Below are 24,871 nucleotides of genomic sequence, written 5' to 3' on the forward strand. Positions count from 1 at the left end.
TACGGATTACACATGGACCATACGTGTGACTTGCGAGAAATACGCAGCGGTGTTAGAGAGAAAAGCCGGTAATTCAGTGCGGTATACTGTACAGTAAAATCACACTGACAGAATAGAATAGAATAGGTAGAATAATGTGTACACATAGAATAGGTATATACACTCACCGGCCACTTTATTAGGTACACCATGCTAGTAACGGGTTGGACCCCCTTTTGCCTTCAGAACTGCCTCAATTCTTCGTGGCATAGATTCAACAAGGTGCTGGAAGCATTCCTCAGAGATTTTGGTCCATATTGACATGATGGCATCACACAGTTGCCGCAGATTTGTCGGCTGCACATCCCAAAGATGCTCCATACAAGGCAGGATGGATCCATGCTTTCATGTTGTTTACGCCAAATTCTGACCCTACCATCCGAATGTCGCAGCAGAAATCGAGACTCATCAGACCAAGCAACGTTTTTCCAATCTTCTACTGTCCAATTTCGATGAGCTTGTACAAATTGTAGCCTCAGTTTCCTGTTCTTAGCTGAAAGGAGTGGTACCCGGTGTGGTCTTCTGCTGCTGTAGCCCATCTGCCTCAAAGTTCGACGCACTGTGCGTTCAGAGATGCTCTTAGGCCTACCTTGGTTGTAACGGGTGGCGATTTGAGTCACTGTTGCCTTTCTATCAGCTCGAACCAGTCTGCCCATTCTCCTCTGACCTCTGGCATCAACAAGGCATTTCCGCCCACAGAACTGCCGCTCACTGGATTTTTTTTCTTTTTCGGACCATTCTCTGTAAACCCTAGAGATGGTTGTGCGTGAAAATCCCAGTAGATCAGCAGTTTCTGAAATACTCAGACCAGCCCTTCTGGCACCAACAACCATGCCACGTTCAAAGGCACTCAAATCACCTTTCTTCCCCATACTAATGCTCGGTTTGAACTGCAGGAGATTGTCTTGACCATGTCTACATGCCTAAATGCACTGAGTTGCCGCCATGTGATTGGCTGATTAGAAATTAAGTGTTAACAAGAAGTTGGACAGGTGTACCTAATAAAGTGGCCGGTGAGTGTATATTGCAGGGGTTTACTCGCTCAGATGCGTAGGATGAAACAGGAGGCACATTCTCTTCGGTGTTCATGTAGGTTTATTCGCTCCATAAACCATTTAAGTCAGCAAAATAAAGGTAAACAGTCTTACAAATAGCCTTTGGCTCAGGCATAGGGAAACAAATGTCTGTTCCTTCAGGCTCAGTCCTGAAGCCTTAACACACTGTGGAGGCTTGCCCCTCCACACACACAGACTCCTGTCTGTAGTGTCCGCCCTGGACACATGGAAATCTGTCCACCATGACAGACTCCCACACTCACTCCCATGTGCCAAACACACCTCCATTAAGTAGCCTGAAACCACACCCAGAACCCATCACATGATTAGACATGTGGTTGTGACATCACCACAGGTCCTGACACAAACATAGACAGGCATGGTTATGCCCCTTACCCAGGGGTGAGCTATATGGGTAGCCAGACCCTCCCATCTCTCATAGCTACCCGTAACCCGGACCCAAATATACTACACAATTCCTTATTACTTTATGAGCATTACAGAAAACACTCCGGGTCACATCACAGCGACAAGCCTTCTCTGTGATACATACCTCCCGTCGATTAGACACCCTTTAGCCATGCTACATACCTCCCCCTCTGCCTAAAGCCGTGGGGCTTGGCACTTGTCCTTAACCGACTAGAGACCCCTCTCAGTCGTCCCTGACAGTCAAACCATCTGTCTAAGTCAGGGCCTGTTATTGAACCCTTGTCACCTCGTCTGCTACAGGATCTCCTGCTGAGGTCACTTAACCCTGAGCTAACTGAGGCACCACTGCTTCTACCTGTTTCATCAGGCCACCTTCTCCCATGGTCTTTATTGCCTGGAGAGCAGTTCTTCCCTGTATCTCTATATCCTCTGTTAGCTTGGGGACTTTGAATCTTTAGAGAACCTCTTCGTCTCTCTATACCGCAAGTTGAAGGTGGTGGCAATCTGTTTGCCAATTCCCGCAGCTCTATATTGACCTGCTCCCTCTCACGTCTTAGCTGCTCAACTTCTATTAGGTAACTCATGCGATACCCCAGGAGCATCCGGATATTTCCAAGACTCTCCATGGATCCGACAACAAGGAACGGAACCATCTTATCTTCACCCACGACCTGGGCCTCGTCATCACCCAGAACCCTCAGTCTCTTCACACCGGACCTATTCACAATCTCCTGCATCACTCGGCCAAGCCTCCCGATGACTTTTCCCACCAAATTTCTGGGTACCAGAATGATGTCTTCCACCAAGCCAAGCCGATTTTGAGCTTCTCTCGCTAGCTCCAGACGTCGAGCGGCTTCCTCATTCTTCAACGTGATCATTTGTTTTGTGCGGAGGCATTGTAGATGCATCTCTCTCAGGACAGCCACCCACTTCACTGTGACTTCTCTAGACGAAAGTATGACCAGTTGATGAGTCTCAGGCGCCCAGTGCACATTACACACCTCTACTGCCTTTCTAAATGCCTCATGCACACCTTCACCGGTACAGGCTTCTTGCACCTCTTCAGGTACATCAATCACGGTCTTGAAGAGCAGGGTCTCACTCTCTTCAAAGACAGACAGCTCCCTTTTTGCCTCTGACCTTTCCACCAAGACGTCTGTCACGACCGGGTGACTCTCTTGTTCCGCTTTTAGCACGAACTCTTCCTCAGTCTTTTCTTCCGCTTGAGCCTTCGCAAAAATGGGCATTGGCAACTCCTCTGCCAGGCAGCGACGTACCTCCTTTCTCTGGAGAAGCTCCTGCTGATGTTTTTCTTGAGCCATTCTGAGCACATCCATATCTTTCAATATGGCCCTATTCATGGCCTGACACGCTGATAGGTGACCTCTGAGTTCAGAGACTTCCTTCTCTAGGTCACCCACTTTGTGCTCAATTGCTTGCCTCAGGACCCTTTCTCGTTCGACTGTTTCTCTAAGCAGCTCTATGTTATGGTCCTGCTCTCTTTTGGCTAGCACATGTCGCACCACCAGTTCTTTAATTAAACTTTCAGATGGGGTCTCTTGCCCACCCAGACTCTGCCTCTTCAGAGTTCCACCCGTTTCTGCATCCAGCTTATGGTCTCTCCTGGGCTCTCTGTTTACTCTTTGGTACCTCTGGACTCTTGGTAACCTCAGAGTTCTCCTTTTCTTCAGCATCAGGTACTTCTTCATACTGAGCCACTTCACTCATTCCAGGCATTGCAGATGTGGGTCTACTACAGGTCTGTTCTAACCCCAGCCCGTCACTAACTATCTCAGTGCTACGGTTTGTCAGAGATAAAGTGACCTCATCAAGGACAGTAACCTGATCTGTACCTGACCCTGTCTCTTCCTCATCATCTCTCTTCTCAGAGGGTGTAACGTGTCCCGCCTTTTTGTGTCCCCCGCGACGAGATGAAGACCTGCGATTTTTACTCGGCTCATCCTTACTGCACTCTTTTCCCTTTGCGCTTGAGTCACAGTCTGAACAGGAGTCACCCCTTCTCACCCTGTCATCCTGGAACAACAAGTACCCACTTAAACAGGTGTCAGACCCACACTTTCTTCCAGTCAACCTGAACTCTGGACTGTCGACCTTAGGTGTTGCTATCTCCTTTTCATACATCACACCACTCGGAAACACTACAGCCGCCAGTTGTGGTGGGGCTCCCTTAGGGTCATTCCGACTCTGTTCTGAGCAGTCAGACACTCCCCTTTCCTCCCACAAGTCCCAAAACATTTCAAAGTCCTGGCCTATTACAACAGGGAATGGCAAGTCTGAGACTACAGGTACATCATGGCTGGAAATAACAGTGGGCGTCTCAATGATTACCCTGGACACCGGATAATCCCTAGCGACCCCATGAACGCAGTGGACTTCCATCTTCTTTCTGGGAATCAGATAGACAGGGAGTGTGGCGCTCACCAGCGTCACCAGGCTCCCTGAGTCCAGAAGTCCAGTCACGCACACTCCATTGACTTCTACAGAACAGCTCTGTGACATCTTGTCAGATGGAAAGTCAGTACAATATTCAGGACATGCGCTGTTCGAACAGTGAACCCGACAACAGTTCATCAGCAAATTCGCCACCACCCCTTTTTGACCTCCACCCCCTTTTGGGTTACCGCCCCCTTGTGGACCATTTTCTCCTTTAGGGCCACCACCCCTTTTAGGGACTCCACCCCCTTTTGGGCAACTACCCCCTTTTGAGATGCAGCCCCTTTTTGGCCAACCATAATTATTTGGGGTTACCGCTCCGTTTTGGGACTCCACCCCACTCTGGGGTACACCCTGTGGACTTCCCACAGTACTCTCAGGCCCCAGTTCGCCCAGCACACCAATGTGACTCTGGCCCTTTTTTTTTTTTTTCCCTCCTTTCTCTCTTTGCTGCAACTGCGCTGCACAGCTCAACCGCAGACTTCGTGGACCCGCCGATCCACAGCAAGCCGCTTGTCACCTTCGTGGACCCGCCGATCCACAGCAAACCGCTTGTCACCTTCGTGGACACGCCGATCCACAGCAAGTCGCTTGTCACTTTCGTGACCCCACTGAGCCACAGCAAATTTCGTGACCTCACCGAGCCACAGCCAGCTGACCACAGAAGGAAAAAGAGAAATACCTGGACTCGCCGGTCCACAGCAAGCACCTGCACACGTGCTTTATAGAAAAAAAACCACAGTCTTTCACTGACCCCGGTCAGTACAGCACACAGACTTCGGTCTGTTTCACACCTGGCTTTACAGCCCAAACACAGTTTTTCACTGACCCCGGTCAGTATCACACGGTTTCCAGACCGTTACCTGTTGGTGGCGGCCACACAGGTTCCCGGATCCCTCTTCTCCTCAGAGGTATCCACAAACTGCAGTTCTCACTGACCCCGATCAGTTTTTACTCACGGTTTTTCAAGACCATCCAATCTTCTGGCTCAGACCAGCCAGCGCTGCAACATGTGCTCCTTGGATCTTTGCCCGCATTCCAAACACCAATTGTAGGGGTTCACTCGCTCAGATGCGTAGGATGAAACAGGAGGCACATTCTCTTCGGTGTTCATGTAGGTTTATTCGCTCCATAAACCATTTAAGTCAGCAAAATAAAGGTAAACAGTCTTACAAATAGCCTTTGGCTCAGGCATAGGGAAACAAATGTCTGTTCCTTCAGGCTCAGTCCTGAAGCCTTAACACACTGTGGAGGCTTGCCTCTCCACACACACAGACTCCTGTCTGTAGTGTCCGCCCTGGACACATGGAAATCTGTCCACCATGACAGACTCCCATACTCACTCCCATGTGCCAAACACACCTCCATTAAGTAGCCTGAAACCACACCCAGAACCTATCACATGATTAGACATGTGGTTGTGACATCACCACAGGTCCTGACACAAACATAGACAGGCATGGTTATGCCCCTTACCCAGGGGTGAGCTATATGGGTAGCCAGACCCTCCCATCTCTCATAGCTACCCGTAACCCGGACCCAAATATACTACACAATTCCTTATTACTTTATGAGCATTACAGAAAACACTCCGGGTTACATCACAGCGACAAGCCTTCTCTGTGATACATACCTCCCGTCGATTAGACACCCTTTAGCCATGCTACAATATATATATATGTAATTGAGACCCAAAATATATATATATATATATTTAATTCAGCGCGATATAGCAGAAAAGCCGGTAAATCAATTGCCGGCTTTTCATTTCTCCTACACAAACCCGACAGGATATGAGACATGGTTTACATACAGTAAACCATCTCATATTTCTTTTTTTTCTTGCATATTCCACACTACTAATGTCAGTAGTTTGTATGTGCAAAATTTGAGCGCTGTAGCTGCTAAAATAAAGGGTTAAATGGCGGAAAAAATTGGCGTGGGCACCCGCACAATTTACTCCGCCAGAGCGGTAAAGCCAGTGACTGAGGGCAGATATTAATAGCCTAGAGAGGGTCCATGGTTATTGCCCCCCCCCCCCCCGGCTAAAAACATCTGCCCCCAGCCACCCCAGAAAAGGCACATCTGGAAGATGCGCCTATTCTGGCACTTGGCCACTCTCTTCCCACTCCCTGTAGCGGTGGGATATGGGGTAATGAAGGGTTAATGCCACCTTGCTATTGTAAGGTGACATTAAGCCAGATTAATAATGGAGAGGCGTCAATTATGACACCTAACCATTATTAATCTAATAGTACGAAATGGTTAATAAAACACACACACACATTATTACAAAGTATTTTAATGAAATAAAGACACATGTTGTTGTAATATTTTATTAGACTCTTAATCCACCTGAAGACCCTTTTCACCTGAAACAAATTTAAAAAAAACAAACAACAATATTCCATACCTTCCGTCGTTCTGTCCCACGTTGTAAATCCATCTGAAAGGGTTAACTAATTTTACAAGCAGAAGCCTGTTAATGCAGCCGCCCCTGCCTGTAAAACCCCGGGGACTGAATGGAAAGCAGGGTGACCTGTCGTTACCTTGAGTCGCGGTGATGCGCCCTCTGCTGGATGTCCTCATTAACTCCAGCGTGAGAACTTTTCCCAGGCGTTCCCAGAGAACATTTGAGCCCATAAATCCATTAGATGTCGGTTTTGCAAGCCTGCGAGAAAATATCGCAGTACGGATGCCATACGGATTACATACGGAGGATGACATGCGCAAAATATGCTGACACACCCTGCCTACGGATGACATACGGATCACTATTTTTGTAACATTTCTGCGTATTACGGCTGTAAAAAACGGACCGTATTTTCATACACTGAGTGTGTCGCCGGCCTGACAGACAGGTCATGGCTACATTTAATTATTTTTTTACAGGAGACGAGGGCTTTAAAGGAATGGGCGTTAAGTGAGTACAAGTGTGTTTGTTATTTTTAAATAAAAAAGTAAAAGTGTGTTTTTTTTATTTCAAATAAAATACTTTATTCTGGCTGTTTATTTACAACATAACTAAAGGATTAGTAATGGATAGGTGTCTTATAGATGCAGATGTTATTTGGGGTCTGTGCCTGAAATGTAGAGGTTCAGTACACACCCCGAACTTTACTGTTCAGGTTTGCCCATGTCTAATAATCATGTTAGAACTGAAAACAGTCTGACAACAGATTCACAAAGGGGCAGACACTTACCTGTTGCTGTTTTTTCATATTTTCCAAACAAAATTGACATTTTCAATAACGATAAAATAATGTATTTGTAACACATAAAAATCTATTTTTTATTTTATAATGCTGTGGATGAATAACATGCACAATCAAGCAGCAAAGCAGAGAATAATAAGTGTACTATTACGTGTTCACCAGCAGATGTCGACATCGAGGCAGTAACCAGTGATTGAAAGCAGCGACAGCCGAGAAGTGAAGTAGCATTTCTACGAATCCACCAGCAGAGGGCAGCAGAACACCAGCTAAGTAATGTAATCCCATCCTAATTAAAAAAACAGATCACACAAGCGCAGCTCCAAGTCTGGAAACCACAAGGTCAATGTCTGTTTTATTGCAATGCATGGGATTAGGTGTTATTTTTGGATTTTACGGCCCCGAGGGAGTCAAGGTAGGTGCATGATCATAGCTGGGTCGTTTAGGGGCAAGGGGTCCTGTCTTTTGGTGTCAATGCCATGCATAACAAGGGAGACATGGCATTCCTGGTATGATCCGATGCTGCACGTGAGCCTGGCATGTGATGGATGCTGCGAGGAGGGCACAGGTTGGAAAGAGCAAGAGATGAAGAAATGATCCATGAGATGCCATTGCTGTGTACAGTCTAGTGCCCGGATGGTTGGCAGGAGGGGGCACCAGCTGGCACTGCGCACTGGGCTCTGCTACAAGTGATGGCTTTACATAGAACAGGGGCTGCAGCTCTATGGGAACGTACAAGGCAGATGTGTCCTCAGGCTTCTTCTCACTTTCTATGTGGAAGGTGACACTGAGAAATCAGTCATGGATGTCCTAGGATGGCGATGACAGAGACTGTAGGAAGGCATCCCTGATTGAGCAATAGAATATCCTTGTCTAGGACAATCTGAAGGATGTCTGTGTGATGGGGCACTGGAGGTAAGCTGAATGTGATTTTGGCAAATAGAGGTCATGACCTGGTTAAGTATATGTGTAACTGCTGTGTACTGTATAGTGTGTACATACTGCTGTGTACTGTATAGTGTGTACATGCTGCTGTGTACTGTATAATGTGTGTATGCTGCTGTGTACTGTATAGTGTGTGTATGCTGCTGTGTACTGTATAATGTGTGTATGCTGCTGTGTACTGTATAGTGTGTACATGCTGCTGTATCCTGTATAGTGTGTACATGCTGCTGTGTACTGTATAGTGTGTATATGCTGCTGTGTACTGTATAGTGTGTACATGCTGCTGTGTACTGTATAGTGTGTACATGCTGCTGTGTACTGTATAGTGTGTATATGCTGCTGTGTACTGTATAATGTGTATATGCTGCTGTGTATTGTATAATGTGTGTATGCTGCTGTATCCAGTATAGTGTGTGCATGCTGCTGTGTACTGTATAGTGTGTGCATGCTGCTGTGTACTGTATAGTGTGTACATGCTGCTGTATCCAGTATAGTGTGTACATGCTGCTGTGTACTGTATAGTGTGTACATACTGCTGTGTACTGTATAATGTGTGTATGCTGCTGTGTACTGTATAGTGTGTGTATGCTGCTGTGTACTGTATAGTGTGTATATGCTGCTGTGTACTGTATAATGTGTGTATGCTGCTGTGTACTGTATAGTGTGTACATGCTGCTGTATCCTGTATAGTGTGTACATGCTGCTGTGTACTGTATAGTGTGTACATGCTGCTGTGTACTGTATAGTGTGTGCATGCTGCTGTGTACTGTATAGTGTGTATATGCTGCTGTGTACTGTATAGTGTGTACATGCTACTGTGTACTGTATAGTGTGTACATGCTGCTGTGTACTGTATAGTGTGTATGCTGCTGTATCCTGTATAGTGTGTATGCTGCTGTGTACTGTATAATGTGTACATGCTGCTGTGTACTGTATAGTGTGTACATGCTGCTGTGTACTGTATAGTGTGTACATGCTGCTGTGTACTGTATAGTGTGTATGCTGCTGTATCCTGTATAGTGTGTATGCTGCTGTGTACTGTATAGTGTGTATGCTGCTGTGTACTGTATAGTGTGTACATGCTGCTGTGTACTGTATAGTGTGTACATGCTGCTGTATCCTGTATAGTGTGTATGCTGCTGTGTACTGTATAGTGTGTATGCTGCTGTGTACTGTATAGTGTGTATATGCTGCTGTGTACTGTATAGTGTGTATATGCTGCTGTGTACTGTATAATGTGTATATGCTGCTGTGTATTGTATAATGTGTGTATGCTGCTGTATCCAGTATAGTGTGTGCATGCTGCTGTGTACTGTATAGTGTGTGCATGCTGCTGTGTACTGTATAGTGTGTACATACTGCTGTGTACTGTATAGTGTGTACATGCTGCTGTGTACTGTATAGTGTGTATATGCTGTGTACTGTATAGTGTGTACATGCTGCTGTATCCTGTATAGTGTGTATGCTGCTGTGTACTGTATAATGTGTACATGCTGCTGTTTACTGTATAGTGTGTATATGCTGCTGTATCCTGTATAGTGTGTATGCTGCTGTGTACTGTATAGTGTGTACATGCTGCTGTGTACTGTATAGTGTGTACATGCTGCTGTGTACTGTATAGTGTGTATGCTGCTGTATCCTGTATAGTGTGTATGCTGCTGTGTACTGTATAATGTGTACATGCTGCTGTGTACTGTATAGTGTGTACATGCTGCTGTGTACTGTATAGTGTGTACATGCTGCTGTGTACTGTATAGTGTGTACATGCTGCTGTGTACTGTATAGTGTGTACATGCTGCTGTGTACTGTATAATGTGTACATGCTGCTGTGTACTGTATAGTGTGTACATGCTGCTGTGTACTGTATAGTGTGTACATGCTGCTGTGTACTGTATATTGTGTATGCTGCTGTATCCTGTATAGTGTGTATGCTGCTGTGTACTGTATAGTGTGTATGCTGCTGTGTACTGTATAGTGTGTACATGCTGCTGTGTACTGTATAGTGTGTACATGCTGCTGTGTACTGTATAGTGTGTACATGCTGCTGTGTACTGTATAGTGTGTACATGCTGCTGTGTACTGTATAGTGTGTATATGCTGCTGTATCCTGTATAGTGTGTATGCTGCTGTGTACTGTATAGTGTGTACATGCTGCTGTATCCTGTATAGTGTGTATGCTGCTGTGTACTGTATAATGTGTACATGCTGCTGTGTACTGTATAGTGTGTATGCTGCTGTGTACTGTATAGTGTGTACATGCTGCTGTGTACTGTATAGTGTGTACATGCTGCTGTGTACTGTATAGTGTGTGTATGCTGCTGTGTACTGTATAGTGTGTACATGCTGCTGTGTACTGTATAGTGTGTACATGCTGCTGTGTACTGTATAGTGTGTGTATGCTGCTGTGTACTGTATAGTGTGTACATGCTGCTGTGTACTGTATAGTGTGTATATGCTGCTGTGTACTGTATAGTGTGTGTATGCTGCTGTATCCAGTATAGTGTGTACATGCTGCTGTATCCAGTATAGTGTGTATATGCTGCTGTGTACTGTATAGTGTGTACATGCTGCTGTGTACTGTATAGTGTGTATGCTGCTGTGAACTGTATAGTGTGTACATGCTGCTGTGTACTGTATAGTGTGTACATGCTGCTGTGTACTGTATAGTGTGTACATGCTGCTGTGTACTTTACAGTGTGTATATGCTGCTGTGTACTTTATAGCGTGTACATACTGCTGTGTACTGTATAGTGTGTACATGCTGCTGTGTACTGTATAGTGTGTATGCTGCTGTATCCTGTATAGTGTGTATGCTGCTGTGTACTGTATAATGTGTACATGCTGCTGTGTACTGTATAGTGTGTACATGCTGCTGTATCCTGTATAGTGTGTATGCTGCTGTGTACTGTATAGTGTGTACATGCTGCTGTGTACTGTATAGTGTGTACATGCTGCTGTGTACTGTATAGTGTGTGTATGCTGCTGTGTACTGTATAGTGTGTACATGCTGCTGTGTACTGTATAGTGTGTATGTGCTGCTGTGTACTGTATAGTGTGTGTATGCTGCTGTATCCAGTATAGTGTGTACATGCTGCTGTATCCAGTATAGTGTGTATATGCTGCTGTGTACTGTATAGTGTGTACATGCTGCTGTGTACTGTATAGTGTGTACATGCTGCTGTGTACTTTATAGTGTGTATATGCTGCTGTGTACTTTATAGTGTGTACATGCTGCTGTGTACTGTATAGTGTGTACATGCTGCTGTGTACTGTATAGTGTGTACATGCTGCTGTGTACTGTATAGTGTGTATATGCTGCTGTGTACTTTATAGTGTGTATATGCTGCTGTGTACTTTATAGTGTGTATATGCTGCTGTGTACTTTATAGTGTGTACATGCTGCTGTGTACTGTATAGTGTGTACATGCTGCTGTGTACTGTATAGTGTGTACATGCTGCTGTGTACTGTATAGTGTGTATATGCTGCTGTGTACTTTATAGTGTGTATATGCTGCTGTGTACTTTATAGTGTGTATATGCTGCTGTGTACTTTATAGTGTGTATATGCTGCTGTGTACTGTATAGTGTGTACATGCTGCTGTGTACTGTATAGTGTGCACATGCTGCTGTGTACTGTATACTGTGTGCATGCTGCTGTGTACTATATAGTGTGTACATGCTGCTGTGTACTTTATAGTGTGTATATGCTGCTGTGTACTTTATAGTGTGTACATGCTGCTGTGTACTTTATAGTGTGTACATGCTGCTGTGTACTTTATAGTGTGTACATGCTGCTGTGTACTTTATAGTGTGTATATGCTGCTGTGTACTGTATAGTGTGTACATGCTGCTGTGTACTGTATAGTGTGTACATGCTGCTGTGTACTGTATACTGTGTGCATGCTGCTGTGTACTGTATAGTGTGTACATGCTGCTGTGTACTTTATAGTGTGTATATGCTGCTGTGTACTGTATAGTGTGTGCATGCTGCTGTGTACTGTATAGTGTGTACATGCTGCTGTGTACTTTATAGTGTGTATATGCTGCTGTGTACTATATACTGTGTGCATGCTGCTGTGTACTGTATAGTGTGTACATGCTGCTGTGTACTTTATAGTGTGTATATGCTGCTGTGTACTGTATAGTGTGTGCATGCTGCTGTGTACTGTATAGTGTGTACATGCTGCTGTGTACTTTATAGTGTGTATATGCTGCTGTGTACTTTATAGTGTGTATATGCTGCTGTGTACTGTATAGTGTGTACATGCTGCTGTATCCAGTATAGTGTGTATATGCTGCTGTGTACTGTATAGTGTGTGCATGCTGCTGTATCCAGTATAGTGTGTATATGCTGCTGTGTACTGTATAGTGTGTACATGCTGCTGTGTACTGTATAGTGTGTACATGCTGCTGTGTACTGTATAGTGTGTACATGCTGCTGTGTACTGTATAGTGTGTACATGCTGCTGTGTACTGTATAGTGTGTATATGCTGCTGTGTACTGTATAGTGTGTACATGCTGCTGTGTACTGTATAGTGTGTACATGCTGCTGTATCCTGTATAGTGTGTACATGCTGCTGTGCACTGTATAGTGTGTACATGCTGCTGTGCACTGTATAGTGTGTACATGCTGCTGTGTACTGTATAGTGTGTACATGCTGCTGTGTACTCTATAGTGTGTACATGCTGCTGTGTACTGTATAGTGTGTACATGCTGCTGTGTACTGTATAGTGTGTACATGCTGCTGTGTACTGTATAGTGTGTACATGCTGCTGTATCCTGTATAGTGTGTACATGCTGCTGTGCACTGTATAGTGTGTACATGCTGCTGTGCACTGTATAGTGTGTACATGCTGCTGTGTACTCTATAGTGTGTACATGCTGCTGTGTACTGTATAGTGTGTACATGCTGCTGTGTACTGTATAGTGTGTGCATGCTGCTGTGTACTGTATAGTGTGTATGCTGCTGTATCCTGTATAGTGTGTACATGCTGCTGTATCCTGTATAGTGTGTACATGCTGCTGTGTACTGTATAGTGTGTACATGCTGCTGTGTACTGTATAGTGTGTACATGCTGCTGTGTACTGTATAATGTGTGTATGCTGCTGTGTACTGTATAGTGTGTACATGCTGCTGTATCCTGTATAGTGTGTATACGCTGCTGTGTACTGTATAATGTGTGTATGCTGCTGTGTACTGTATAGTGTGTACATGCTGCTGTATCCTGTATAGTGTGTACATGCTGCTGTGTACTGTATAGTGTGTGCATGCTGCTGTGTACTGTATAGTGTGTACATGCTGCTGTGTGCTGTATAGTGTGTACATGCTGCTGTATCCTGTATAGTGTGTACATGCTGCTGTATCCTGTATAGTGTGTACATGCTGCTGTGCACTGTATAGTGTGTACATGCTGCTGTGTACTGTATAGTGTGTACATGCTGCTGTGTACTGTATAGTGTGTACATGCTGCTGTGTACTGTATAGTGTGTACATGCTGCTGTGTACTGTATAGTGTGTGCATGCTGCTGTGTACTGTATAGTGTGTATGCTGCTGTATCCTGTATAGTGTGTACATGCTGCTGTATCCTGTATAGTGTGTACATGCTGCTGTGTACTGTATAGTGTGTACATGCTGCTGTGTACTGTATAATGTGTGTATATGCTGCTGTGTACTGTATAATGTGTGTATGCTGCTGTGTACTGTACAGTGTGTACATGCTGCTGTATCCTGTATAGTGTGTATATGCTGCTGTGTACTGTATAATGTGTGTATGCTGCTGTGTACTGTATAGTGTGTACATGCTGCTGTATCCTGTATAGTGTGTACATGCTGCTGTGTACTGTATAGTGTGTGCATGCTGCTGTGTACTGTATAGTGTGTACATGCTGCTGTGTGCTGTATAGTGTGTACATGCTGCTGTATCCTGTATAGTGTGTACATGCTGCTGTGTACTGTATAGTGTGTATATGCTGCTGTGTACAGTATAGTGTGTACATGCTGCTGTGTACTGTATAATGTGTGTATGCTGCTGTGTACTGTATATTGTGTATATGCTGCTGTGTACTGTATAGTGTGTACATGCTGCTGTGTGCTGTATAGTGTGTATATGCTGCTGTGTACTGTATAGTGTGTATATGCTGCTGTGTTCTGCATAGTGTGTGCATGCTGCTGTGTACTGTATAGTGTGTGCATGCTGCTGTGTACTGTATAGTGTGTGCATGCTGCTGTGTACTGTATAGTGTGTATGCTGCTGTGTACTGTATAATGTGTACATGCTGCTGTGTACTGTATAGTGTGTATGCTGCTGTATCCTGTATAGTGTGTATGCTGCTGTGTACTGTATAGTGTGTATATGCTGCTGTGTACTGTATAGTGTGTACATACTGCTGTGTACTGTATAGTGTGCATGCTGCTGTGTACTGTATAGTGTGTGTATGCTGCTGTGTACTGCTTAGTGTGTACATGCTGCTGTGTACTGTATAGTGTGTATGCAGCTGTGTACTGTATAGTGTGTGCATGCTGCTGTGTACTGTATAGTGTGTACATGCTGCTGTGTACTGTATAGCGTGTGTATGCAGCTGTGTACTGTATAGTGTGTGCATGCTGCTGTGTACTGTATAGTGTGTATGCTGCTGTGTACTGTATAGTGTGTATATGCTGCTGTGTACTGTATAGTGTGTATATGCTGCTGTGTACTGTATAGTGTGTACATGCTGCTGTGTACTGTATAGTGTGTACATGCTGCTGTATCCTGTATAGTGTGTATGCTGCTGTGTACTGTATAGTGTGTATATGCTGCTGTGTACTGTATACTGTGTAGATGCTGCTGTGTACTGTATAGTGTGTATATGCTGCTGTGTACTGTATAGTGTGTATATGCTGCTGTGTACTGTATACTGTGTAGATGCTGCTGTGTACTGTATAGTGTGTGTATGCTGCTGTGTACTGTATAGTGTGTACATGCTGCTGTGTACTGTATACTGTGTAGATGCTGCTGTGTACTGTATAGTGTGTATATGCTGCTGTGTACTGTATAGTGTGTATATGCTGCTGTGTACTGTATACTGTGTAGATGCTGCTGTGTACTGTATAGTGTGTGTATGCTGCTGTGTACTGTATAGTGTGTACATGCTGCTGTGTACTGTATACTGTGTAGATGCTGCTGTGTACTGTATAGTGTGTATATGCTGCTGTGTACTGTATAGTGTGTATATGCTGCTGTGTACTGTATACTGTGTAGATGCTGCTGTGTACTGTATAGTGTGTATATGCTGCTGTGTACTGTATAGTGTGTACATGCTGCTGTATCCTGTATAGTGTGTACATACTGCTGTGTACTGTATAGTGTGTATATGCTGCTGTATCCTGTATAGTGTGTACATGCTGCTATGTGCTGTATAGTGTGTACATGCTGCTGTGTACTGTATAGTGTGTACATGCTGCTGTGTACTGTATAGTGTGCATGCTGCTGTGTACTGTATAGTGTGTATATGCTGCTGTATCCTGTATAGTGTGTACATGCTGCTGTGTACTGTATAGTGTGTACATGCTGCTGTGTACTGTATAGTGTGTATATGCTGCTGTATCCTGTATAGTGTGTGCATGCTGCTGTGTACTGTATAGTGTGTACATGCTGCTGTATCCTGTATAGTCTGTGTATGCTGCTGTGTACTGTATAGTGTGTATATGCTGCTGTGTACTGTATAGTGTGTACATGCTGCTGTATCCTGTATAGTGTGTAGATGCTGCTGTGTACTGTATAGTGTGTGTATGCTGCTGTGTACTGTATAGTGTGTATATGCTGCTGTGTACTGTATAGTGTGTACATGCTGCTGTATCCTGTATAGTGTGTACATGCTGCTGTGTACTGTATAGTGTGTACTTGCTGCTGTGTACTGTATAGTGTGTATGCTGCTGTGTACTGTATAGTGTGTATATGCTGCTGTGTACTGTATAGTGTGTATATGCTGCTGTGTACTGTATAGTGTGTATGCTGCTGTGTACTGTATAGTGTGTACTTGCTGCTGTGTACTGTATAGTGTGTATATGCTGCTGTATCCTGTATAGTGTGTGCATGCTGCTGTGTACTGTATAGTGTGTATATGCTGCTGTATCCTGTATAGTGTGTACATGCTGCTGTGTACTGTATAGTGTGTATATGCTGCTGTGTACTGTATAGTGTGTACATGCTGCTGTGTACTGTATAATGTGTGCATGCTGCTGTATCCTGTATAGTGTGTACATGCTGTTGTGTACTGTATTGTGTGTACATGCTGCTGTGTACTGTATAGTGTGTTTATGCTGCTGTGTTCTGTATAGTGTGTACATGCTGCTGTGTACTGTATAGTGTGTGCATGTTGCTGTGTACTGCATAGTGTGTACATGCTGCTGTGTACTGTATAGTATGTATATGCTGCTGTATCCTGTATAGTGTGTACATGCTGCTATGTGTTGTATAGTGTGTACATGGTGCTGTGTACTGTATAGTGTGTGTATGCTGCTGTATCCTGTATATTGTGTACATGCTGCTATGTGTTGTATAGTGTGTGTATGCTTCTCTATCCTGTATAGTGTGTATATGCTGCTGTGTACTGAATAGTGTGTATATGCTGCTGTATCCTGTATAGTGTGTACATGCTGCTGTGTGCTGTATAGTGTGTACATGCTGCTGTGTACTGTATAGTGTGTGCATGCTGCTGTGTACTGTATATTTTGTACATACTGCTGTGTACTGTATAGTGTGTGTATGCTGCTGTGTACTGTATAGTGTGTACATGCTGCTGTGTACTGTGTTATGTGTACATGCTGCTGTGTAATGTATAGTGTGTGCATGCTGCTGTGTACTGTATAGTGTCTTTATGCTGCTGTGTACTGTATAGTGTGTATGCTGCTGTGTGCTGTATACTGTGTACATGCTGCTGTGTGCTGTATAGTGTGTGTATGCTGCTGTGTACTGTATAGTGTGTACATGCTGCTGTGTACTGTATAGTGTGTGCATGCTGCTGTGTACTGTATAGTGTGTGTATGCTGCTGTGTACTGTATAGTGTGTACATACTGCTGTGTACTGTATAGTGTGTACATACTGCTGTGTACTGTATAATGTGTGTATGCTGCTGTGTACTGTATAGTGTGTGTATGCTGCTGTGTACTGTATAGTGTGTATATGCTGCTGTGTCCTGTATAGTGTGTGTATGCTGCTGTGTACTGTATAGTGTGTATATGCTGCTGTATCCTGTATAGTGTGTATGCTGCTGTGTACTGTATAGTGTGTACATACTGCTGTGTACTGTATAGTGTGTACATACTGCTGTGTAATGTATGGTGTGTACAAGCTGCTGTGTACTGTATAATGTGTGTATGCTGCTGTGTACTGTATAGTGTGTATGCTGCTGTGTCCTGTATAGTGTGTGTATGCTGCTGTGTACTGTATAGTGTGTATATGCTGCTGTATCCTGTATAGTGTGTATGCTGCTGTGTACTGTATAGTGTGTACATGCTGCTGTGTACTGTATAGTGTGTACATGCTGCTGTGTACTGTATAGTGTGTGTATGCTGCTGTGTACTGTATAGTGTGTACATGCTGCTGTGTACTGTATAATGTGTGTATGCTGCTGTGTACTGTATAGTGTGTGTATGCTGCTGTGTACTGTATAGTGTGTATATGCTGCTGTATCCTGTATAGTGTGTACATGCTGCTGTATCCTGTATAGTGTGTATGCTGCTGTGTACTGTATAGTGTGTACATACTGCTGTGTACTGTATAGTGTGTACATACTGCTGTGTACTGTATAGTGTGTACATGCTGCTGTGTACTGCATAGTGTGTATATGTTGCTGTGTACTGTATAGTGTGTACATGCTGCCGTATCCTGTATAGTGTGTATGCTGCTGTGTACTGTATAGTGTGTACATGCTGCTGTGTACTGTATAGTGTGCATGCTGCTGTGTACTGTATAGTGTGTATATGCTGCTGTATCCTGTATAGTGTGTATATGCTGCTGTGTACTGTATAGTGTGTACATGCTGCTGTGTCCTGTATAGTGTGTACATGCTGCTGTGTACTGTATAGTGTGTACATGCTGCTGTGTACTGTATAGTGTGTATGCTGCTGTGTACTGTATAGTGTGCATGCTGCTGTGAACTGTATAGTGTGTATATGCTGCTGTATCCTGTATAGTGTGTGCATGCTGCTGTGTACTGTATAGTGTGTACATGCTGCTGTGTACTGTATAGTGTGCATGCTGCTGTGTACTGTATAGTGTGTACATGCTGCTGTGTACTGTATAGTGTGTACATGCTGCTGTGTACTGTATAGTGTGTACATGCTGCTGTGTACTGTATAGTGTGTGTATGCTGGTATGTACTGTATAGTGTGTACATGCTGTTGTGTACTGTATAGTGTGTGCATGCTGCTGTGTACTGTATAATGTGTGTATATGCTGCTGTGTATTGTATAGTGTGTACATGCTGCTGTGTACTGTATAATGTGTACATGCTGCTGTGTACTGTATAATGTGTGTATGCTGCTGTATCCTGTATAGTGTACATGCTGCTGTGTACTGTATAGTGTGTACATGCTGCTGTGTACTGTATAGTGTGTACATGTTGCTGTGTACTGTATAGTGTGTACATGCTGCTGTGTACTATATAGTGTGTACATGCTGCTGTGTACTGTATAGTATGTATATGCTGCTGTGTACTGTATAGTGTGTACATGCTGCTGTGTACTGTATAATGTGTGTATGCTGCTGTGTACTGTATAGTGTGTATATGCTGCTGTGTACTGTATAGTGTGTACATGTTGCTGTGTACTGTATAGTGTGTACATACTGCTGTATCCTGTATAGTGTGTATATGCTGCTGTGTACTGTATAGTGTGTATATGTTGCTGTGTACTGTATAGTGTGTACATGCTACTGTGTACTGTATAGTGTGTACATGCTGCTGTGTACTGTATAGTGTGTGTATGCTGCTGTGTACTGTATAGTGTGTGTATGCTGCTGTGTACTGTATAGTGTGTGCATGCTGCTGTGTACTGTATAGTGTGTATATGCTGCTGTGTACTGTATAGTGTGTAGATGCTGCTGTGTACTGTATAATGTTTACATGCTGCTGTGTACTGTATAATGTGTGTATGCTGCTGTATCCTGTATAGTGTACATGCTTCTGTGTACTGTATAGTGTGTACATGCTGCTGTGTACTGTATAGTGTGTGTATGCTGCTGTATACTGTATAATGTGTGTATGCTGCGGTGTACTGTATAGTGTGTACTGTATAGTGTGTATATGCTGCTGTGTACTGTATAGTGTGTACATGCTGCTGTGTACTGTATAATGTGTGTATGCTGCTGTGTACTGTATAGTGTGTGTATGCTGCTGTGTACTGTATAGTGTGTATATGCTGCTGTGTACTGTATAGTGTGTATATGTTGCTGTGTACTGTATAGTGTGTACATACTGCTGTATCCTGTATAGTGTGTATATGCTGCTGTGTACTATATAGTGTGTACATGCTGCTGTGTACTGTATAGTGTGTATATGCTGCTGTGTACTGTATAGTGTGTACATGCTGCTGTGTACTGTATAATGTGTGTATGCTGCTGTGTACTGTATAGTGTGTATATGCTGCTGTGTACTGTATAGTGTGTACATGTTGCTGTGTACTGTATAGTGTGTACATACTGCTGTATCCTGTATAGTGTGTATATGCTGCTGTGAACTGTATAGTGTGTATATGCTGCTGTGTACTGTATAGTGTGTACATGCTACTGTGTACTGTATAGTGTGTACATGCTGCTGTGTACTGTATAGTGTGTGTATGCTGCTGTGTACTGTATAGTGTGTGTATGCTGCTGTGTACTGTATAGTGTGTGCATGCTGCTGTGTACTGTATAGTGTGTATATGCTGCTGTGTACTGTATAGTGTGTAGATGCTGCTGTGTACTGTATAATGTTTACATGCTGCTGTGTACTGTATAATGTGTGTATGCTGCTGTATCCTGTATAGTGTACATGCTTCTGTGTACTGTATAGTGTGTACATGCTGCTGTGTACTGTATAGTGTGTGTATGCTGCTGTATACTGTATAATGTGTGTATGCTGCGGTGTACTGTATAGTGTGTACTGTATAGTGTGTATATGCTGCTGTGTACTGTATAGTGTGTACATGCTGCTGTGTACTGTATAATGTGTGTATGCTGCTGTGTACTGTATAGTGTGTGTATGCTGCTGTGTACTGTATAGTGTGTATATGCTGCTGTGTACTGTATAGTGTGTATATGCTGCTGTGTTCTGCATAGTGTGTGCATGCTGCTGTGTGCTGTATAGTGTGTATATGCTGCTGTGTACTGTATAGTGTGTGCATGCTGCTGTGTGCTGTATAGTGTGTATATGCTGCTGTGTTCTGCATAGTATGTGCATGCTGCTGTGTACTGTATAGTGTGTACATGCTGCTGTGTACTGTATAGTGTGTATATGCTGCTGTGTACTGTATAGTGTGTACATGCTGCTGTGTACTGTATAGTGTGTACATGCTGCTGTGTACTGTATAGTGTGTGTATGCTGCTGTGTACTGTATAGTGTGTACATGCTGCTGTGTACTGTATAGTGTGTACATGCTGCTGTGTACTGTATAGTGTGTATATGCTGCTGTGTACTGTATAATGTGTGTATGCTGCTGTATCCTGTATAGTGTACATGCTTCTGTGTACTGTATAGTGTGTACATGCTGCTGTGTACTGTATAGTGTGTGTATGCTGCTGTATACTGTATAATGTGTGTATGCTGCGGTGTACTGTATAGTGTGTACTGTATAGTGTGTATATGCTGCTGTGTACTGTATAGTGTGTACATGCTGCTGTGTACTGTATAATGTGTGTATGCTGCTGTGTACTGTATAGTGTGTGTATGCTGCTGTGTACTGTATAGTGTGTATATGCTGCTGTGTACTGTATAGTGTGTGCATGCTGCTGTGTGCTGTATAGTGTGTATATGCTGCTGTGTTCTGCATAGTGTGTGCATGCTGCTGTGTACTGTATAGTGTGTACATGCTGCTGTGTACTGTATAGTGTGTATATGCTGCTGTGTACTGTATATTGTGTACATGCTGCTGTGTACTGTATAGTGTGTACATGCTGCTGTGTACTATATAGTGTGTGTATGCTGCTGTGTACTGTATAGTGTGTACATGCTGCTGTGTACTGTATAGTGTGTACATGCTGCTGTGTACTGTATAGTGTGTATATGCTGCTGTGTACTGTATAGTGTGTACATGCTGCTGTGTACTGTATAGTGTGTACATGCTGCTGTGTACTGTATAGTGTGTGTATGCTGCTGTGTACTGTATAGTGTACATGCTGCTGTGTACTGTATAGTGTGTACATGCTGCTGTGTACTGTATAGTGTGTACATGCTGCTGTGTACTGTATAGTGTGTATATGCTGCTGTGTACTGTATAGTGTGTATATGCTGCTGTGTACTGTATAGTGTGTGTATGCTGCTGTGTACTGTATAGTGTGTACATGCTGCTGTGTACTGTATAGTGTGTACATGCTGCTGTGTACTGTATAATGTGTGTATGCTGCTGTGTACTGTATAGTGTGTACATGCTGCTGTGTACTGTATAGTGTGTACATGCTGCTGTGTACTGTATAGTGTGTACATGCTGCTGTGTACTGTATAGTGTGTATATGCTGCTGTGTTCTGTATAGTGTGTGTATGCTGCTGTGTACTGTATAGTGTGTATATGCTGCTGTGTACTGTATAGTGTGTATATGCTGCTGTGTTCTGTATAGTGTGTGTATGCTGCTGTGTACTGTATAGTGTGTACATGCTGCTGTGTGCTGTATAGTGTGTACATGCTGCTGTGTACTGTATAGTGTGTATATGCTGCTGTGTACTGTATAATGTGTGTATGCTGCTGTATCCTGTATAGTGTACATGCTTCTGTGTACTGTATAGTGTGTACATGCTGCTGTGTACTGTATAGTGTGTGTATGCTGCTGTATACTGTATAATGTGTGTATGCTGCGGTGTACTGTATAGTGTGTACTGTATAGTGTGTATATGCTGCTGTGTACTGTATAGTGTGTACATGCTGCTGTGTACTGTATAATGTGTGTATGCTGCTGTGTACTGTATAGTGTGTGTATGCTGCTGTGTACTGTATAGTGTGTATATGCTGCTGTGTACTGTATAGTGTGTGCATGCTGCTGTGTGCTGTATAGTGTGTATATGCTGCTGTGTTCTGCATAGTGTGTGCATGCTGCTGTGTACTGTATAGTGTGTACATGCTGCTGTGTACTGTATAGTGTGTATATGCTGCTGTGTACTGTATAGTGTGTACATGCTGCTGTGTACTGTATAGTGTGTACATGCTGCTGTGTACTATATAGTGTGTGTATGCTGCTGTGTACTGTATAGTGTGTACATGCTGCTGTGTACTGTATAGTGTGTACATGCTGCTGTGTACTGTATAGTGTGTATATGCTGCTGTGTACTGTATAGTGTGTACATGCTGCTGTGTACTGTATAGTGTGTACATGCTGCTGTGTACTGTATAGTGTGTGTATGCTGCTGTGTACTGTATAGTGTACATGCTGCTGTGTACTGTATAGTGTGTACATGCTGCTGTGTACTGTATAGTGTGTACATGCTGCTGTGTACTGTATAGTGTGTATATGCTGCTGTGTACTGTATAGTGTGTATATGCTGCTGTGTACTGTATAGTGTGTGTATGCTGCTGTGTACTGTATAGTGTGTACATGCTGCTGTGTACTGTATAGTGTGTACATGCTGCTGTGTACTGTATAATGTGTGTATGCTGCTGTGTACTGTATAGTGTGTACATGCTGCTGTGTACTGTATAGTGTGTACATGCTGCTGTGTACTGTATAGTGTGTACATGCTGCTGTGTACTGTATAGTGTGTATATGCTGCTGTGTTCTGTATAGTGTGTGTATGCTGCTGTGTACTGTATAGTGTGTATATGCTGCTGTGTACTGTATAGTGTGTATATGCTGCTGTGTTCTGTATAGTGTGTGTATGCTGCTGTGTACTGTATAGTGTGTACATGCTGCTGTGTGCTGTATAGTGTGTACATGCTGCTGTGTACTGTATAGTGTGTACATGCTGCTGTGTACTTTATAGTGTGTACATGCTGCTGTGTACTGTATAGTGTGTACATGCTGCTGTGTACTGTATAGTGTGTACATGCTGCTGTGTCCTGTATAGTGTGTGTATGCTGCTGTGTCCTGTATAGTGTGTGTATGCTGCTGTGTCCTGTATAGTGTGTGTATGCTGCTGTGTACTGTATAGTGTGTATATGCTGCTGTGTACTGTATAGTGTGTATATGCTGCTGTGTACTGTATAGTGTGTACATGCTGCTGTGTGCTGTATAGTGTGTACATGCTGCTGTGTACTGTATAGTGTGTACATGCTGCTGTGTGCTGTATAGTGTGTACATGCTGCTGTGTACTGTATAGTGTGTACATGCTGCTGTGTACTGTATAGTGTGTACATGCTGCTGTGTACTGTATAGTGTGTACATGCTGCTGTGTCCTGTATAGTGTGTGTATGCTGCTGTGTACTGTATAGTGTGTGCATGCTGCTGTGTCCTGTTGTGTTATGGTGGACCATATGACCTCTGGAAGTTATGTAGCATTGCACCTTTGCTGTTCCTATGATGGTGTCTACCTTGCCCCACGCCAGGCACGGTTGCTCAAATCAGTGTGTTCTTTATTCTCCGTGTTGTGTAGTTTTGTATGTCTTTGTATGACCTGTAAGCCTCCAGTTAGTTCTGGCGATGACTTGTTGTGGGTCTGCAGAGCTGAGGGTGTATTTATTATGTGTATCATCTGTATACAGAGGAACTTACAGACCATGAATAGGAGGAGTACGGAGGATAGTCACTGGAGTGTAAGTCATCAGGCTGGTACTTTAAAAAAGGACGCGTTCATTTCTACTCTCCGCCCCGAAACAGGCTGATCTCTGAGAGCCAACCCCACCTGCTGAAGTCTGAGGGCGATGGAGGTGGTGGGACCCTATAAAGCCCCATGAGAAAAAGCCTGGTGGCTGATACTCACTCACTGGCAACCAGCAGAAGGACCTGTCCATCAGGAGGAGCTAAGATCAGAAGATAATGGCACAAACATGGGGATATGGTCCTGGCATTGGTGAGTGATGGGACATGTGCCCTTCTTCTTGACACCTACATTAGAAGAACAGGTTGTGGCATGCGAACTAATGAGGTTTATTTCTGAAACCATTAACTAAGTCTTGTGTAATATTTGGGTTGACAGATTGTTGGCCATTTTGGGGGGATAACGTGGAGGATAACTTCTATTTTTGATTTCTCCATCTTCTATATCTAGTCAGTCAGTGTCGGTTTTCATGGCTGTCCTCTCGCCATAAATAGAGGGGTCTGGTTTTTTTCATTGCAGTAGATTGCCTTTTCATTATCATGGAGAGTTTCCCTCCGGGCAGCAGCGCTGGAGAGACACATCCAACTAATTGCATTTGGACGTGTTTCAATAACCTAATTATTCATCCGACACTCAATAATAAAAGGAAGTAACAGATCTCGAAAATATCATCACGAGTCCTTTAAGAGAACTTACGTGCACAGACCAGTATTAATTTCCTAGAGGTTTAGGAATTTTATGTTTTGTTACCTTGAGTCATCCCCGTCCCTGCTAAGATTTTCCAGCTCTCCGTCTTTATTCTAGCGTGACCT

General features: G+C 43.7%; 2 protein-coding genes across 4 annotated transcripts in view; one reads left to right on the forward strand and one right to left on the reverse strand.

Moving 5' to 3' along the window:
* LOC143782854 (E3 ubiquitin-protein ligase RNF31-like) overlaps positions 1-24,871 on the reverse strand; it is a 346,633-nt gene that overhangs the window by 191,974 nt on the left and 129,788 nt on the right. The gene's annotated exons all lie outside the window — the stretch shown is intronic.
* The window catches only part of LOC143782853 (carbonic anhydrase 2-like), a 67,514-nt gene continuing 50,109 nt past the window's right edge, over positions 7,467-24,871 (forward strand). Inside the window, exons 1-2 of one of the 3 annotated variants that reach the window (XM_077270770.1) lie at positions 7,467-7,604; positions 24,119-24,311. In XM_077270770.1, coding sequence (XP_077126885.1) covers positions 24,278-24,311 — 34 coding nt within the window. In that variant the 5' untranslated portion in view covers positions 7,467-7,604; positions 24,119-24,277. The other 2 variants (XM_077270771.1, XM_077270772.1) reach the window with 2 other exon arrangements.

Source organism: Ranitomeya variabilis, chromosome 6, assembly GCF_051348905.1.
Source record: "Ranitomeya variabilis isolate aRanVar5 chromosome 6, aRanVar5.hap1, whole genome shotgun sequence".
Taxonomy (NCBI): Eukaryota; Metazoa; Chordata; class Amphibia; order Anura; family Dendrobatidae; genus Ranitomeya; species Ranitomeya variabilis.